General features: G+C 45.0%; 1 protein-coding gene across 1 annotated transcript in view; it reads right to left on the reverse strand.

Annotated features, from left to right (window-relative positions):
- Positions 1-7,876: 7,876 nt before the first annotated feature.
- LOC147746889 (E3 ubiquitin-protein ligase HECTD3-like) overlaps positions 7,877-19,654 on the reverse strand; it is a 523,212-nt gene continuing 511,434 nt past the window's right edge. Inside the window, exons 21-23 of the mRNA XM_086952298.1 lie at positions 10,326-11,930; positions 8,417-10,198; positions 7,877-8,336 (exon numbers count right to left, since the gene is read on the reverse strand). Of these exons, the coding sequence (XP_086808424.1) occupies positions 11,846-11,930 (85 nt within the window). The 3' untranslated portion in view covers positions 7,877-8,336; positions 8,417-10,198; positions 10,326-11,845. The remainder of the gene's footprint in view (positions 8,337-8,416; positions 10,199-10,325; positions 11,931-19,654) is intronic.

Raw genomic sequence — 19,654 nt, forward strand, 5'->3', positions numbered from 1 at the left:
AATACTCTCCTGCAAGGTATGAGGATGGATTAATGTCCTCTAAGTCCTCATCATCATCTAAGTCCTCATCATCATCTAAGTCCTGACATTTGACTTCTAGCTGGGAAGGACTATATGCAGGGCCAAACGCGCTGTAATCCTCAGACTCCTGGAAGTCAAGCAAACGTGCAGGTGGTAGTGGAGACATTTTTTAATAATCCTGAACCTTAGAAAGACCCAAATGGATTTTTTCTCCTGTCAACGGTACTGTCGACAGTGTCAACGCTGACACCACCACCGTCGTCGGAAAGGAGGACAACGTCGATGGAGTGGTCGTCGATGGAGAAATTCTCGTCGGCAAAGGAAGGCTCATCAACGAAGGTCTCGTCGCCGGCGATGGTCTCGTCGATGGTGAAGCCGTTGTCAGAGTTAACTGCGGTCCCGTCAACGCAGCAGCCGTCGACGAAGTGGCTGTCGCTGTTGTCGCCGTTACTGTATCAGCCGTCGACAGCGAAGGAATCATCTCAGGTCTAACAGGAATAGCTCTCGTCGATGACACTGTCAACGGACGAGAAGAAAGATCTCTCACAAGTGTTATAGAAGCAGAAACTGGAACAGAAGATGATTTTAGAGTTCCTTCTACCTGCTTTCTGTGGCATTTCTCTTCAGATTTTTCCCGTTCCTGTGATTTCAATCTCTTGGATTCTCTTGGTGAGAAGAGAAGCTACCTTCTTTTCTTTTCCTGGAGGAAGAGTGGGGCTTTTCCTCAGTGTCAGAGCCAGATTCAGAAACTGCCTTTTTCTTCTGGAGCCAAAGGAGCAGTCTTCCTCCCCTATCGTTGAGGGATTTGGCTGAGAAGGTGCAGCAGTATTTGCATTCCCTGGGCTTATGGTCAGGAAGGAAAACGCTTGAGAAAAGTCTAGATTTGCCACAAGACTTACAGGGCCTAAACAATCCTTTTTTTATTTGGCATTATGAAAGTCACAGAAAGAAATAACTTGAGCTGAAAGCTGGAGGTCAAAAGTTGAAAAGGCCAACTGTCACTGAGCAGAGTTCAGAGAGACTCCCATTCACATGATGTGTGGTAAGAAATCTGAGGTGTGGTGGCTCTGTGGAGAGGGTAACTGAGGTCTCTGCTGTGATTGGCTGATCTTTGGATGTTATAAAATGAGGTTGATAGTGCTCAATTGAATTTTCTCTCTATGGAGGTCTATGTAATGTTTTCAGTACTACTATTTCTACTGTTACCGTGGGCCTCCCACCATGACGACAGGGAAGATTCAAGCATGTGAATCTATAAAAGATACAATACTGGAGAATTATATTTCCCCTTGTTTTTTCCTCTTTCTATGCGTGCTGCATAGAACGATAAAAAAACCTTCATCTGATTGTTTTTGTGCAAGAAAGGAGACCTTCCTGCTCAAAAACAATCTCCCCTAAAAAGCAGTCATCCTTGCGTCATGGCGCATGGGTGTCTGCATTGGCGCATATCAGGCAATTGTGCACCATCACGGGGGAAAGCACAGGGAAATTGTTGTAAATATGACGCATCCCTGTGCATTGAAAGTGACGGCAGCTAAATGCCATGAGGCGCAGTGCTGCGTCACTTTCTTGTAAATAAGATCTGAAGTGTTTTGCTAAGTTTGTCATTGAGACCACAACAAGAGAGATTAAAGGCAACCTTTGGTTGCAAGGTTGGTTGATGCTACTATTACTTGTGGAATCACGGCTAGACTTATCAACACTTATTGTCAGTGGAGAGTCACCAAGCGGGATGCCCCATATGAAAGAAAGGTACCCCCTAATTAATTAGTTTAAGGTCTGGGATCAAGGAGAAAAATGAAACCATAAACAGAACACATTATTGCACACAACCTCTAGTTCTTCTGTTATAGCTCAAAGTGCATAGTGAACTGATCAAAAAAAGGTTCTGACAATTAATAGCTGATACATTTCCGTAATTTTTTTTTTTTTTACTTTTCATTATTCATTGTTAGGTATAAATGTCAATACTTTTCATCACATACCCACAGCGTTCTTTGCATTTATTTGTGTATTTTCCATTAAAATATTTAACAGTGCACAATGCTGCAATATTGTTATATACATAATTGTTGTCACCCCTGTAGGAGAGTAGGGTCTGCAATCCTATGATCACCCAGATTTTTTGCTTTTGTTTCACTGGTTTACGACTTTCTCTGGCTGTGGGCCTGCCAATCAGGCCCACAGCCTAGCTGTTCTCTCACTAAATTGACATGTGTACCTCAGGTGCATTATCCAATTGGAACTGGGCCACCTTATCAGACCCTGTAACTCAGGGCATAGGTGTACCCAGGGCCTACCAGGGGCTGAAGCATGTATTATGCCACCCCTGGATGGCCATCTAAATCTGACACAACTGGCTGCACGACAGCTGGGGCAAGGTGGTGTACTCGCCCTTTGCTTTAGATATAGTATACCTATATCCAACCCTAAAATGGACGCCCGAGTTCCTATCAGTCACTCCTATGGCAGGCCTTGACAATCCTGAAGGCAGAGTGCGTGGAATCGTGTGAATTGGCGCTCTGGCACGAGCCGAGCCCGGTTGCAGCTTGCGGAACCAAGTCCCAATGGCTGTTCCATGATAACGCGTACCATATTGCTAACTTCGGTATCGCGTTATCAAGACATGTCGAGTAAGGTGTCATACGAATCGGGATACTGACCCCTCACCAACGCTGGCGACGGGGTAAGCACTCCACCCTTCTAGAGGGACACGACATGTACGTAACTGTGAACCCCGGTTAAAGTTAACTGAAGCCTCAGCTCCACAAAATGGATGCTGCCACCACAGACACGAGTCTGACCTCCTGCTGCTGGGAGTCCTTCCAGCGAGGAGAGCTTGGACAAAGGGTTTCCTGTCCGGGGCGGTGCTCGCACCATCCCAGACAGGGTTTTGTGTATCCTGGGTAGGCAGGGCTTTACAGGAAGGTGACTGCGGAGTGGCACCCCGGTGCTCACTACGCATCTGCCAGCTAGAACCAGTTCCAGGGGCACACCAGCCCCTGACCTGGGGAAAGTCCGGCATGGGAGAGGGGTGTAACCACCCCCTTCCTGGTCCCACCCCTAGGGCAGGACCTAGTCGCGTACCCACCCCTTTCTTTAGGATAAAGGCAGGAGCGGGGACCCTTCCAAATTAGATCATCTTTGAATCAAGAACTACTTTCTACGAAAGGAAACTCTCGACTCTTCTCAAGATTTCTCCCTTGTGGCTAAGGTGTAGTCACCCTGCATCCGCAGGCACCATCTAAGAACTCTGCGGTTTGCTGCACGTCCTTCCTCAGGAATCCGACTGCCCAGCTCGACGAGAACCGGCTTCCCTGGCACCTCTGACCTCTACCCGCATCGTCAGCTCAGCTGAGATCCGTGGGTGCGACGAGACCTCGAGGGACCGGCCATCTTCAGAACCTGCACGACTTCTAAACCAGCACGACCGCCGAGGGATCCTCTGGTGCGTGCTTTGGGGTCCGAGAAGCCCCGACCCTGAGCAGCTCCAGCACCGAAGTTCAGCCTCCCAGCATCTCCACGATCTGCGTGGGGCCCTTCTGCTTTTGCCGCTCATCACGTTGTCTGGTCACTAGCCCGCTGGCTTGTGGCCTTCTCGACGACGTCCGACAACAACGCTGTTGGTCTGGTTGCTCCAGACTGACCCTTGCTCCATTTTGAAAGAGGAGCACCCCGGACCCTCCTGGTCCACTCAAGACGCCATTTTAGGTCCACCACGTGGCCCTGAATTTGCCAAGGCTTGTTGCCCCAATCCTGGGCCCAGCGACGCCGACAGCATCAACCTTCGTGGGACAGCTCGCACCTCCATCCTGGTCGCCGACAACGCCTCCTGGTCCGTGAGACTGCAGAGCCTAGCGTCGCCCACTCACCTAGTCGAGGTGACGATCATCCGGTGCCCTCCTGGTACCCTCTGACTACTGGCTAGTAGTTACGAACTTGGTCCCCTCTGCTTTCAGGTGTCATCCATCTCTGATCCAGGCTTGGATCTCTACGAACTATCTCCACTGGTCGCCGGCCAGCAACTCCTTCCTTCCGGCTCCTGGTTCGCCAACGAGGACTCCCGACGTCTGTAAAGACTTGTGCAGCCGCAGCCCCATGGCTAGGTAACTTCGGCATTTCGGTGCCCGCATAGCCTCATTATCTAAGGGTCCAGAGTCACTGTCGCTTCCGACTTACCTTATCGGGTCCGCCCGAGAACACTAAACTTTCCGTGCCCTCGGGCATTTGTGTAGATTGTGCACTTAAAGTATTTTCCTAAGAGTCTTGTTGTATGCTTAGTACCCTGTCCTCATAAAGAGTACAGGGCTGTTGTGATTAAAATAAATACACTGTTTATTTTCATAACACTTGTGTGGTGTCCTTTCACTTGGTGTTCAAGGGGTATATGTGATGGTATAACAGCTGGCTTAACACGCCCTCTAGAGTTTAGCCCGAAGACTGCTCGTATCCACGCTACTAGGATAGCTGGTCTAAGGTTGACTTACAACCAATCACCATAAGGGTCGTGTGGACTGATGCATAGTGATCACTAGAATAGTGAGCACTGCATATCAGGCCAACTTCTCACAACCCCATCCACTCATTCCCAAAACACATGTTCTCATATGTACCACTTATACCAATCCCAGCCACGCCGCAGATACACCACAAATCACAACATGAAAAGATCTATTTTAGCCGTTGTTGTGCAGTTCCCTCCTAAAATCAGTAGACACACGTTTTGGTGGGTGAAAACAATTCCATATCCACATCAGGAACACACTTCAACCAGAATATACTCTTTTGGCTAATGGGGGTTTATGCCAATCTCGGAGGTCTTCTAGTATTTTAATGCATGTTATTTTTTCTTTTTCACATGTCCATACTGCTATAATCATCCCTAGGGTAATGAAGTACTCTCACAATGGCTATAAGTAGGGTTCCTCATCCTGCCCCCTGTGCTTGGATGCGTTTTTCAACTTAACGTCTCGAAACTCTCTGTGGATTTTAAAAGAGTCGATGGAAAACCCTAATGTACTCCCCACTTTGGAATACCACGGGTGGTCTCAGACTCGAGACGTCTCCTAGGAGTTGGATTTCGGAAGAACAAATGATGGACAGAATTCTGAACAAATCAAACATTTCACAGATCTGGGTTTAATCCATTATTTTCTTTCCGCAACACACCACCCCAGTTTGTATCCAGTCATATGCAAATCAGTCTTGACCCTGCTCCCCATGGTAATAGTCCAGCCTGAACTGCCAGGTAAGTTCCTCCCTCGACCAGAAACAAGCATCCATGCTGCAAAGCTATGTATTCAAAGGCTGTGGATTGCTTTGGCATGTGCTGCATTCAAAAAGTGATACACAAGTATACGTGCACAAATGGTGGACGACAATGTATTTCAGTGGTGGTACCCGGTAGGGCAGTCGGATTGTCAGGGCCACTGGAATTATGCGGGACCAAATTATGCAGCACAGTTGACTAAATTATGAGACAAGAAAAGACAAATTATGAGCATAATGTGGCATATGCTGTGGCAGAATTGCTTCACTATTTTGTACTGTCCGGGCAAAGGTTTTACTGCATGAGTACTTTTGACACTTGGGCCCAGATTTACAGATACTTTGGGCTGGGGTTGCATTACTTGTTTATCGCAAACCCAACACCAAGTGTAGTGGTGGACGTTACAATTCAACACAGATCACATTTGCATTGGATTGTAACCTAAAGTAACACAAAACTGCACAATGTACTGTCTTGCTTATTTTGTGTGAAGGGGCATTCCATGGATGGTGCATGGGTGTTCCCATGCAATCACCCATGGGTGTTGATGCAAATTCCTATCTTTAAAGAATTGTACACAGGAGTTTACGCCACACTCCTGTGCTTCTTTGAAGTTTATATAACAATGAGGAATGTTTTCATTTCTCCTCGTTTTCCCTCTTTTATGTGTGCTGCATTTAACAGCACACAGACAAATTGGGAAATCCTTATAGCACAGATTTTGGATTGCAGCATTTACATAGTGCTTCCCACCCTTACGTGGGTCGCTGAAGCAGGTGCCATTTATGGTATTTCTTAATATTCTACCCTGCTAAGTTGGTTAGTGCACTGGATTGTCCTATATGAGATTTTCTGTGTAGCTGTGGTCATGAGCTGGTATTGTTAGAGGGTTAGAGAAGCGGAGAGATCTTTTGGGGTGGGCACATTTTTTATCATACAAGACGGTGGTTCATGCACACCAGGTTTGTTATCACTAAGGGTTTCATAAAGTTGTGCATGCAAATCGAATATCGCTCACTGATCCATGAGCGTGGGAAAAGAATGAAAATAGCACTCCCCTTGGGGGGGGGGGGGGTCCCCTTAATGCACAGCATTTGTCCATTAGTTCACATTAAATCAGTCTGCAACAAGTTGGTCTTGTTTTCATAAATTGAATTTATTTACTTTCATGAATTCGAATTGAAAACAGTAGAACTGAAAAGCTCCCAAATTGTATTCCCAATTAGTAGTCCCAAATGCATTTTGGGCTACTAGGAGCTCTTCATCAGGGGAATTTTTAATCTCCTAAAAAATGAAGCAGAAAGGCTGGGGTCACTGATCTGCACTGTTCATGCTTGTAAACTTGAAACATGTGCATTGTTTGTCCATGCCAAGAAAGGATATTCCAGTGGTGCCAAGGTGACTGCTCTGTCATGCAAATTGAAAACATGTGTCTATGAAATGCTAGTTGAATTAATCAGGTGACGATATCACATTATTTCATTGGTAAAAATATATAAGCAAAAAAGTGGTGCACAGCTTGTACTCATGAATAAAAGAGTGAGTGCATCATGTTATTATGGAGATGGTCTTGATTATTTAATTGTGCTCAGAAATAATCCATTTCAAAGATGTATGCTAAAAAGGTGTTCATGCTCAAGGATGCAGATTGGGTGAATCGAAAGCGTCATGTGGCTATGGCAGTGTTCTTAATGAATGGTTGAGCCCAGTTCAAAGATGCTTGTTAAAAAGCACAAGCACTTTTTAACAAGCATTTTTGAAGTGGGCTCCATCATACTGGGCTGGGCAGTCTATATCATAAGGTTTCAGAGACAAAAAAACTTTAGTTTCTGAGATTATTATTTTTTGTTAAACATGCAACAGTGCTAATATTTACGAGCCTTACCGCTGAGACTCTCTTGAATCCTTATATTGTTGACTCTAGTTTCATAAGTAATCTTACACTATAGAAAAAATACAAGAATATCAAGAATATTCAAGAATCAAGAAAATCAAGGACAAACATATTGAAAGGTAAGTTTCTATAGGTAAGCCAAGTTTTACTACAAATAATGCCACATATAGGTATCTTGACGATACATATATATATATATATATATATATATATATATATATATATATATATATATATATATATATATATATATATATATATATACACACAACCACACATATATATATATATATATATCTCTTCAAGATACGTAGATGTGAAGCTAAGAATAGTAAATCTATACTTACCCATTGGCACTTACCTTCTCGATATTTTGGTCCTCGATAATTTTGACACGATATTCTGTTCACACAATATTTGTGTTTCCGATGTTCTGTCAGTGATCCCCCTTCAACGACGTTTAGTTTAGTTCATCGTCTCCTTCCATTACCTCCTCAGATCCAGTTTCCTTGACCTCTCTCTATTATTTCTGCCAGCTCGCTCTTCAGTTTTCTCCACTACCCCTTCTCTGTCTCATTCATTCACATCTACAGCTGCAGTTTGAAATTTATAGGGTAGACATAGTATGAATGTGCAGGGTATTTGAGGTGAATCTCTTAATATTCCATCTTGAAATACAGGCAGGTGCTCCATTAATGTAATATAGAGATTTATTTCAGAGGTGTTTTCTATATCAATATCGATACTATGTTCAGATGGAAAAGGGCCAGCCAGTACATATTTTGCCCCTGGGTCGGCGCGCAGGCCTATGGCTTTCTCAAGGCTGAATGTCCGAAACAGAGATTGTTTTTAAAATACATGAACACAGAAATATATGCATGACATTTATAAAAAAAAAGTTAAAACATGCAAAGAGAATCAACATTGGAACAGAGAATACGACAAGAAGAGCACAAAAAAGCAAAAAATAAGAAAGCTGGTTGGTCAATGACATAATAAATCGATTGCCTATACATGCATAGAGTGGTGAGACCATGGGAACACTGCAAACTGGGTCAAAAAGCACTCTGTGCAGCATGGTCATGTTTGAAGATCACGCCAAGTACAGCACTGCTGCTGGTTGTGCGTTCGTGCACCTGCCCGGTGTGCGAGCTTTTTAAAAAATGGCGGCTTGCCCTTAACTGTTGCGTGAAGAAAGATGGGTTACTGAACAGGTAAGCAGTCAAGTTTACAGCTGATAATTTAGCCAGGTTTGATAAATACTGGTCTATAATAAAGTTAAGTAAAGGATATCAGTGTCACTGAGGCAAACACAGCCGCAAGGACTCTCTTCCTACGTGTGTAGGGAGATACCTTGGTGGTAAGAATCTTGTCCAGCATTTTGTAATGAACGTACCGTCCTGATTAGTCCAGGTTGACAGGCTGTTACCTGTGTCAAAGATCGAGATTTAAATTAAGTCTATTACGGTTGTTAATTTGGACCGGCATACTGCATGGGTGCATCGAGCGAGTGTTGAAAGCAGGTCACTGAGGTCCGGAATGTTCATTCAGCAAGAACCACTCTGTTCTTCTTTATTTTTATTTATATTGTTTTATTTAGCGAGAACAAGGCGCTTTCGGGTGTCAGAGCGCTGTACTATAGTATATAGATAGGTAGTCTTAGTCTGACACTAACACACCACACAGCCTCCATCTTATTCCACTTATTTATTGCCCAAAGAGCTACTAATATCCTACAGACACCACCTTCTACCGGACGCCTGAATGACACTCCCCTACTTCAACCTAAACGCTGGACCATGACCTAGATTTACATTGATTTTGCGTCATTGTGATGTCATTTATGTGGCTCAGCCTGATGCTAAATCATATCAGGCCTTTACTAAGCCATGCAAAGACACTTTGCATGGAATTGTGTGGTTCAGTAAATACTAAGTAACGCAAAGTAGCACATTGTGCTACCTTGCATTACTTTGTGTCGGTTAGACATTACATTGGTAAAGCATGGGCGTTTCCCAGCTGTGCAAAAACAAATATTCCTGGGTTTGCAGCAAAATGCTGCTCCTTCCTGACAGAGGCATAACCAAGACAAATATCCTTATTTCTCCTGCTTACCAGCGTTGGATTGGTAACGGCGGCATTCTGGCAATGCCCGAGGGGCCGGGGGCCGTGTTCCAGCTGAGGGCTGCTTTTGAGCAGCCTGGGGGCCGATTTGGGCGGTGTCTCTGTTGTTCGACTATACCGCCAGCGGCCCAGTGGGTGTCCGAGTGGCCTTTCTGGAGGGAGATGGGCACTCATTACCTCCCGTATAGCAGCAACAGGTAGAGGTGTCACCCCTTTTCTCTCGCTGGGCCTCCCATTAATGTAGGCATACTGAGCGTGGCAGGGGGCCTGAGCAGAAGTGGCCTCACTTGTTTTCAGGTGTGTTTCACTAGTGTAAACTAATACGTGCATTTTTTTTTACCCCCCTTTTTATGTAAAACTACGCTGAAAGCAGTGATTTGAGGGAATGCATTATGCAAATGTGGGCCGGGTTTTTTTGCGCGTGCCCGGGCCGATTTTTAATCCCAATCCAACCCTGCTGCTTACTTCCTATTTCTATGTGTGTTGTATTCTGAAGCACACACAGAAAGAGGGGTATGTCTCTAAGGATTGTTTTTGTGCAGGAAAGTACTACCTCATCCACAAAACCAATCCTACCCATAGAGCAGGCACCCTTGCTCTATGGTGCCGGGGGTGCTTCCATTGGTGATCGGCACCAGTGCCAGAAGAGAGCTGAAGAGCTTCATATCACTGTAAATATGAAGCATTTCAAGACTCTCCACTTCACACAACGTAGTGCAGCAAGTTTCCTTGCTGCGCCACATTGCATAAAATAATAGTCAATGTGCCTCCAAATTTTTACCGCCAAGATAACTCCCCAGAGAAACCGGGGACAGTTCATTAGTGAGAAGCAGACCACCCGTTTGAAGCTGACATCCAGCCTTCCACTGTGCAGATAAAAACCTGTCTGGCTTTTAACCCCTTCGGTGCTCATGACGAGCTCAGCTCGTCATGAAGCACAGTTCACAGTCATGAGCTCGTCATGACCACACCCGTTTCTATTGTGGTCCAGCACAGGGGAAGAATATCTCGAGCAGCCAAGGTGTTAAAAAGGATTTGGAGAGACTGCACCTACCTGCTGGGGGTTATCAGATTGGCCCGTAGGACACCTTGCAGGTGCACTATGAGCCACCTCTTTTCTGCCCACAGTTAGTGTGACCCCCCAGACAACCAACTTGCCGCTGCGCTTGTGTTTGTAATAAGGCGCAGGTGGAGAGGTCTTTCCTCATTTGCATGGGGTCCTGCCCACATGCTAAGGAGGTACTACCCCATCATGATTACACCAGCGTAACATTTGGATTGGTTTGATAACGTATACCAGAAGAGACTTCACAAGCATCTGAGGCCCCAACTGCATTTCTAAAGTGCAAGAGGGGAGGAAGAAGCGGACACAAATGCCTGCTGCGCTATGTGGCCTTACTGTAATACAGTCCCAGGGTCTCTCCTCAGTATGTTGTCTTCTAGCAAGGGTCGCAGTGTAGAGGCGGTGCATGAGGAATACCAAGGGTAGCAACTGCTATCTCTAGCAATCCCACAGTGAGGTCCTTGTGAACTGGGTAACACAATAGGCAACATCATAGAAAAGTGCAAGATAATATAGAACATAACTATAAATAGAAGGACGGTGAGTGCTGAGTAGGAATCTTCTCCAGTTTTTTTTAAATTTATCAACACCACTTTCTATGTGGTTTTCCAAGGTCATGTGACCTTACTTAGGGACAATGAGGTTATTCCTTCACTTCACTGGCTAGAATTCAAGCCTTGTAATGAGGTGGATTGACTGCACAAGTGGCAAGGACAAGGCATAGCCAAATGAGTGCATAATCTCACAGCTGCTGAACCATGAGACACAGATGATTGCTAGCCTGAAAGAGTAATTCAGGCATGTGGATCTATGATGTAGTCAACCCTGGAGAAGCGTAGATCATTCTACTCTTTGGCAATCCTTAATTAGCTATTTTCTGCCTGATCCACTACTGCACTCTTACAAATTTCTATGGCCTGAATGTATCACTCACCCCTTGGAAGCATTAATTCAAGATTTTCATGTACTTGACCACAATTCCCGCTTATTTAAATCATGCCGATCACAGAGACAATGACGGCAATGCAGATTTTCATAGACTTTACCTTCTAGCTCTCTCGCAGTATCTCTACTTTGGAGTTTTTCTGCTCTCACCACCTCTACATGTCTGGACAAACACAATCCTCTCCGACAGTCAGCCAACATCCCTCTTCAAAGGTAGAACATACAGCCAGAGCAGTGCTGTGAATGTCCACCATTTTAGAACATCAATAGATAATGGCAACAGCAGCAAATAAATTATTCATTATATTATTTTCACAAGAGGCAGAAATGTATCTCTAGAGTTTAGAATTGGAAATATAGCACTGAAAAATCAGCATGGTTAGATCACTTTTTTATAAATTATATAATCAGGCATCTTTCCACTCTTCTATGTGACAGTGGTTAGACCCGTAACAATGTGCAAATTAATTCTTCTTTAGGTAATCTCCGCTGTGATCAGCAATTTCTCCGCCCTCGTTGTCCAGTTCGATCACTCCTCTGTAGGTAAGAAATCGGTATCAATGGCCACACAGTTATAAGCTGCGTACCGCAGCTTCTCTTCACAGACTTTGGCACTGGAGGAGAAAGAGTTAAAGAAAGTGAGTCATTACCACAATAACAGAAGCCATTCCTTCTTCTCTTAGTTGCCCAGTAGTTAACTTCTAATGTATTAGGATCAGCGCTAGCTGCTGCATCGCTTCACCGTGGTATAATTTTTTATTTATTTATTATTTCTTTATTGGCATTTAAGGAACTTTCATCCAGCATTATAGACACATCTGATATCTGTATACAATTGGTACAATTTTCTCACAACAGTACAGTAGACATATATTCGTTCCACTACGCCACCTTGTATTTTCCAGCTAGGATAATGATATAAGAACCCAACTACCCAGAACACACCCCACCCAACCTCAAGTTGTCAGCAAACTGTCAGCGTCACTCCCCCTCATACATTGTCCAAGGTCTTATGGTCTTGACACTCACTACATAGCTACCGCAGCATCTAGTCTGGTATAATGCGTCAATGTCAGTCATGTGGGGGATTGCGTATAGAGGATGCTAATGTCAGGCTTGCAGGTCTTTTATATCCGCCAGCATGGTCATCCATGCCCACAGATCATCCTCCAATTTCTCATCCCGTCGCATTCTCTTCATTCTGAAAGCTTCTACCGCCGCCCACTCACCCGAATCGTACAACCACAGTTCAATCATTGGAGGAGCAGTGCCCATCCATGATATAGGGATCCGTCGTTTGGCAATGCCAACCCCAGCATCACAAACCTCCTGCTTAGTTTATTTTGCTTCGGAGCGGGCAAAAGACCCAGTAGCACCTCCCGTATACCTTTGGACACGGACCATCCGGTCGCCTTCTGTATTTTCTCCGGAACCGAGGTCCCGTACTGAGACAGCATCTGGCATGTCCACACCATGTGAATAAAGTCAGAGGCAGCAGCCCCGCATCTAGGGCAGCTATCAGGTCTGGTCGGGAAGATTCTACTAAGTGTTTTGGGGGTGAGGTATGTCTGGTGTACAAAGTTATATTGGACTCATTTAAACCTGACATTCGAGTTGACAGCTTTGACCCCTTCATGAATCCTAATCCAGTCTCTCTCGGACAAGGGCTCCCCCAGTATAGCCTCCAACCTACCCTGGACCGGTAGGGGTACACTGGTCAAGTCCTCCCGCAATGCTCTGTACAGGTGTGTAATAAAGCGCCTCCCCCTCGCCATACAAAACATAACCTGCAAAACCCTGGTTACCGCAGGTTCATCAGGGGTGGAAGTCCATATCCCCAGTGCTACTAGGTTAATCTTCCCATATTGAAGAAATTGACCTGTCCCCAACTCGAACAGTGATTCCGCTTCCTCCCTAGTAATAAATTGTTTGTTTTGGAACAAATCACCCATCGTCAAACACCCATCCTCCTTCCATCGCCGTGCCGTCATTGCGAATGATTGTACCACCCAGAGGGACATATCTGGGACGTACGGGGCATGTCTCACCACTTTTTTAACGACACGCTCCAAGACCCATGCCACATGCCGAATTATGTATGGTACTGTCTGAGGGGTACTCGCCCCCATCATTAGTAATGCTGCCAGCGAGTGTCCCCCATAGGTGCCCGCCAGCAGCCTCCTGTTCCAGTTATCATTCTCGTCCCACCAATGAATTGCATGCTGGAGCTGTGATGCCTTGTAATATAATTCCAAGTGTGGGACCTCCAGTCCGCCGCTCTGCCATGTTCTCTGCAGTGTCTCGAGACTTACTCTCTTTCTTTTGGACTCCCATAATAATTCTATCAACAATGTGTTCAGGGACTTAAAAATGTGGGCCGGCACCTCATAGAGAGAGTTCTGTAAAGCATACAGGCATCGAGGGAGTATTACCATTTGAATAATTGCAATTCTGCCCATAAGGGACAGCGGTAACTGCTGCCAAAAACGAATTGAACCTTTGATCCCATCGATCACCTGCCCTACCGGGCGGGATCATTGGCCAGTTTGATCCCCAAATACTTCAGTTCCGAAGTTACCAATGGAAGTCCCACCTCCGGTATGTCCCCCCTCGCCCTCTTTGCCAGACGACCCACCGGCGACAACCTCAACTTATTAGGATTCGTCTTCAAACCCGACACCTCCCCAAAGTGGGAGAGCACAATCAACATTGTCAGAATTGCCTGGACTGGTTGCTGTAAATACACTAGAGTATCGTCTGCTTACATAGACACCCCGTGGTTTGTGCCTCCCAATCGAATCCGCCACCACTCCAGTCGCCGTACTCGTAGTTCAAACACACAAGAGATCAATACCCCCTGGCGCACCCTAGCTCGTGGAGCCGTATAGATTAACTGGAGCCACCGGAGGAACCCTGGACCCATTTACATTACTCTGTGTTTCTCAGATATACCCCCATTCCACCGAATCAATCGCTTGTTCAATATCAAGCAGTGCCACAGCGCAGTCCTCCTGTTCAACTCTGGGGGAGTGCCACACCAAGGCCAACTTCATGAGATTATTTGCAGTGCTTTGTTTGGGAATAAATCCTCATTGGCCAGTATGGATTAAAAAGGACATGTGACCCAACAGACGGTGTGCCATAACACCACTCATATTTTCATATCTATATTAGGAAGCAAGATCGGTCTGCATGACTTCGCCACGTGGGGGTCCCGATCGGGCTTTGGTATCATGATAATGACCGCCTCTCTAATACTTTCTGGCAAAAACCAGTACTGCAGGGCTTAATTTTCACCTTGGTAGAATGTCCATGGGTAGGGACTGCCATAAACAGGCAACAGCCTATATTTGGTTTCTGTTTTTTTAAATGGTGGTGCTTAGGCATGTGCAAAATGTCGGTAAATGACGTTTGTCGGTATGTCGTGTGAAATTTGAATGCAAGGGCATGCCTGGTTACTTACCGGTAATCTTCATTATCTTTAGTTCTAGGAGTCCTCGTCACAATCACTACTTTATTTTTAGGGTGGCCTCACCCCTCACAGGAGAAAAAAAACAGAAGAAAGAAAGGATCCTCCCACGCATGGGTGTTAAGGATTACTTACCCTGTGCCACTTCAAGTAAAGCTATAACCAAAAAACTTAGGGGTCTAAATTAGAAATCCTTTGGTGATTCTTTATTATTGTACCTATGCCAACTAATGTGCGTAGGAACAGAAGACAAGCTAAACCAACAAACCATATCAATAGATTATTGTGTTATACTGTTCTTGCTTTTAATTGGAAGGGGCTTCCGTTTATTAAATAGGTTTTTGTTAAGTTCCCTATCCTCTTTTAATCACCACACATATTATTTTTGCACTGCACCTTCCCATCATATCAATACCATGTGGTACAACCGAGTGACTGTGGGTCGTCACCCCGAACCGGTCATCAGGGTATGCTGGGTGTCTCAAAAATCAAGAGACATAATACCCTGGAAGGATAACCAGATGAGAATATTGATTAATACAAGACTTTGATGGGAATCCTCAACTAAGTTTGACTGACAGTTGCTGGTGTTTCGCATTCTATTGATATGGTTTGTTAGTTTAGCTTGTCTTCTGTTCCTACGCACATTAGTTGGCATAGGTACAATAATAAAGAATCACCAAAGGATTTCTAATTTAGACCCCTAAGTTTTTTGGTTATAGCTGTAGTTTCCCTGGGGGATAATACTTAGGCAGGTCTCTAAACATCCCTCGAGCCCTATACTACCGTATGGTTTTTTGTGCCACTTCAAGTAAAACCAATCCTATATTGAAGGCCACCAAATGGAGGGGTGGTTTGGAGGGGTAGGTGAGTCGTAGTGACTGTATTGAGGACTCGAGGGACTAAGGATAATGAAGATTACCGATAAGTAACCAGGCATCATCCCTACATCCCTCTGTCCTCATCCCAATCATTAATTTTGAGCATACCAAGACCCATAGGCCTGCAATTAGAAAATAAAACACTAACCAATGCTTTCCCATTTTATTAGTGCTCACAGAAATCCAAGAACGTGAAGAAAGGAAAATGCTACTTACCAGTATGCATCTGTTCTTGGCATGTAGAGCTGTAGAGTTGTATACTTTAGCATAGATCGCCACCTGGTTTTGGGCTTGGATATTTGCAGTTTGTTTTTGTTGAAGAAGTGCTCGTTAGTCACGAGATAGGAGACTTCTCCTTATGATGACAGTGCGCATGGGCATCGACTCCATCCCCAGTTTGTTTTTTGCCATGAAGGGTAATAATGGAGTTAGTAGGAAAGTAGAAAAGGATGTCCATGTGTAATGTATCTAAGTAAGATAATACTGCAACGGATAAAGTTATCTGGGGAGGTGGGTGGGCGTATACAACTCTACATGCCAAGAACAAATGCATACTGGTAAGTAGCATTTTCCGTTCGAGGCATATGGGCTGTAGACGGTATACTTTAGCATAGACTATATAGCAGTTTCCCTCCTTAGCGGTGGCAACCTATATCCATTGCAGTGGTCTGACAAAGTTTTCTCAATACAGCCTGGCCCACACTAGCTTGTTGTTTTGCTTGCACATCTACACAATAGCGTTTAGTGAAAGTGTGCAGTGTAGACCAAATTGCTGCTTTACAGATGTCATCTAGGGGAATATTCCCTAAGAATGCCATAGAAGCCCCTAGTTTGTGTGTAGAATTAGCTCTAGGGGGAATGGTTAGTGTGTGTTTAGCTTTGAGGTAGCATATTTGTATGCACTTGACAATCCATCTTGCAATTCCTGTTTTTGAAATGGGATTACCCTTGTGAGGTGGGGAGAAAGATACAAAGAGTTGTTTAGTCTTTCTAAAAGGTTTAGTTATTTCTAGGTAGTATAGTAATGCCCTTTTGATGTCTAGCATGTGAAGAGCACATTCTGCCCCCGAGTCTGGTTGAGGGGAATAAAACAAGTTCAACAGACTGATTAAGGTGGAAGGTAGAAACTATATCGGGTAGAAATTTGAATCACTTTACTATGATGCATTTGCAAAAATATTTCTTGTATGGTTATTGCCTGGAGTTCACTAACTCTCCTGCGGGATGTGATAGCTACCAGAAAGGGCACTTTCCAAGTGAGGAACTGTAACTCACATTTGTGTAGAGTTTCAAATGGATGTCCCATGAGCCTGGTAAGGAAACTATTGAGGTTCCAGACTGGGGAAGGTGGAACTCAAGGTGGAATTATTCTTTTAAGTCCTTCCATAAACGCTTTGATAGCAGGAACTCGAAATAAAGACAGGTGTTGTCTGTTTTGGAGGTTAGCGGATATTGCAGCTTGATGTAGCCGTTTAGATGTATATGAAAATGACATTGCTGTAGATGCAAGAGGTAACAGATAATGTTTTGAATGGAAGCAGATAATTTCCTCAAAATAACATCAAGTCAGAACCAGGGAGTTGTTTTCAGCAGTGGAGCAGGTGCAGCGGCACCAGAGTCCAGGGTTGCGCGCATCCCATTTCATCTCAATCATGGTTGCCCCTTACGCCCTGTCAAGGGACGCAAGAGGACGCACGCTCCTCGCGTGCATCCATGCCCACCACACCCTTGCTACGCCACTCTCGGCAGAGGAAGAAGCGAGCTTTAAGCAGCCACGAAAGCGGACTAATCGAATCCCTAAATTGTTGCTTGCGAGTACACCGCAGTGACAGTCAGTGGTTCTACCATGACACGGCTAAGACCATATCCTTGAAGTCTGAATAATGTCACAGTGTCAGACTGGACTACTTTTCTTTACAACATTTCTGCCAGCAATTTTGGACATAAGATCAAGGCCATGACTTCATTCATGCATCTAGTCCAGGGTAGAAATCTTATTTCATGCATATAATTGGCTTGACTCAGTCTTTCTCTATCCAGCATATGTTTGGATTCGTACGTTCCCCTGTTCCCTTCCACTAATGAAAAAGAACAAAAGAAATTGACATTTTCTTGACTTAAATGAAACTGTTCAAGACAATTGGTGTAACTGTATAACTTTTGTAAATATTGTAATTGTATTGGATGAGTTGCAATGACTATTAAAGAATTAAGGGCTTAATGTACAAAGCATTTGCGAGTTGAGAAACTTTTGCACACTGGTTTGCGGCCACAACTTCGGCCTTTTGCAAAGTACAATTGGTCCAAAAGATTTTTTGCAAAAAGCACAGTGCTGTGAATAATTGGCGATTCCTTAAAATGTGAAAAAAGAGTGAATCCCAAACTATGGTTTCAAATTTGCAAAGCAAATTGTGATTATCTCCAAAAACAGCAAATTGCATATGAAATTTGCTGTCAAGTGGAAGCGGTTGGCAACCAGGTGAAAACTATAAAAGGTAACCCAAAATGCAATACAAACTTTCATAATGGCCTCGATCAATGCTATTTGGAGGGGATGTGCATCCTTGGACCACAGCAGAGGAGGAAAAGGAGAAAATCTTCAGAGGTTTAACCTGTTTGAACAAATTGAATAGGAGGTTTATGCTAGATCTAGGCGGGTTCACCCAACTCAACCAGGCAATCCCCACGCCCATACAGGGTTTGTGTTACCTACACCTGCTAGCCGCTGGAAGGTACCATCCAGTGGCAGCCGGCGCATATGGTGGTGGGGTGTGTGGAGGGGGCACAATGGGAGCGCGAGTAGGGAGCGCTGAATAATTAAAAAACGAAAAACTTACCTGGTGTTGCTTCTGCAACCTGGCACCTTGGTGCTCCTCTGCTTCCTGGTCCCAGGAGCCCCTGGGACAGCATCAGAGGGTCTCTGCGTAATCTCCGCACTGCGCTCATGCAGCATGAAAGCGGCACTAGTATTGGCTTGAGCGGGCTTGTTTAAAGCTCTCTCAGGCACATGGATTCTGTGCTGTTTCTCCAACCTGGCAATGCAATACAGCTGTGTTAGAGAAACATACCTGTGCATGTCTGTTTGGACAGCATAAGACGGCCGCCAAACAGACATGCACAGTTAGCATGACCCCGCCCCATTGCCATTGGGGCGGGGTCTTGAGCTCAAATGTCCATGGACTCGATAATTCTCGCTTCGGTGCCTGACCTAATCATGGGTTCACACTCTGCAACTCTGTGCATTAAGCTTGCTTAATCTCCACAACGGCCCCCCTGCGGCGGGATGCCTGGCTTTCACCTTGGGGATGCCCTGTAGGGGCTATCTCACAGGGAAAAACCAGGACGGGTTCCCAAGGCAAGCGCGGAGATACCCCTTCGGGGGTCGATTCTGGCGCTATATAAGAAATACAATAATAATAATTGTCCGGCCCATCTCCAAACACTCTCGCTCAGTCAGCAGCTGAAAAATAAAATAATATTAAAATATTGTTTTATTATTCAGCTGCTGGCTGAGGCAGTGGGGCGACGCTCCTCCATCACTGCGGAAGAGCCGCCGCTACTAGCATCATAAAGTAGCAGTTGCAGGGGGCATATCAGAGAGAGTTGTTGAGTTAATGTAATAACGTTGTGTTAAATGTCATATGTCTTGTTTCTCCCTGCATCCCTTTTGCTGTAGTACAAAACGATCCTGCTTACAACGCAGGCACCCTTGCACCACTCAGCAATGGTGCCCTGATTTGGCGCTAAGCTGCACTGAGTGTGCCAGCGCAAGGAGAGTACAGGAATGTGCTATAGAATGTTAAAAATGGTGAATTCCTGCACGCTCTCTTCCACTCATCTCAGTACGGAGTCTTGCAGCGCTGCATGAAACCTTGATAAATCGTCTCCCCGTTTTCAAATGAACGTTTTTCATGCATGACTAGCAGTGGCGTCACTAGGGTTGGTGTCACCCGGTGCGGGTAACTCATGGTGTCACCCCCTCACGACT

The sequence above is a fragment of the Lissotriton vulgaris genome, chromosome 1_1 (assembly GCF_964263255.1).
Source record: "Lissotriton vulgaris chromosome 1_1, aLisVul1.2, whole genome shotgun sequence".
Taxonomy (NCBI): Eukaryota; Metazoa; Chordata; class Amphibia; order Caudata; family Salamandridae; genus Lissotriton; species Lissotriton vulgaris.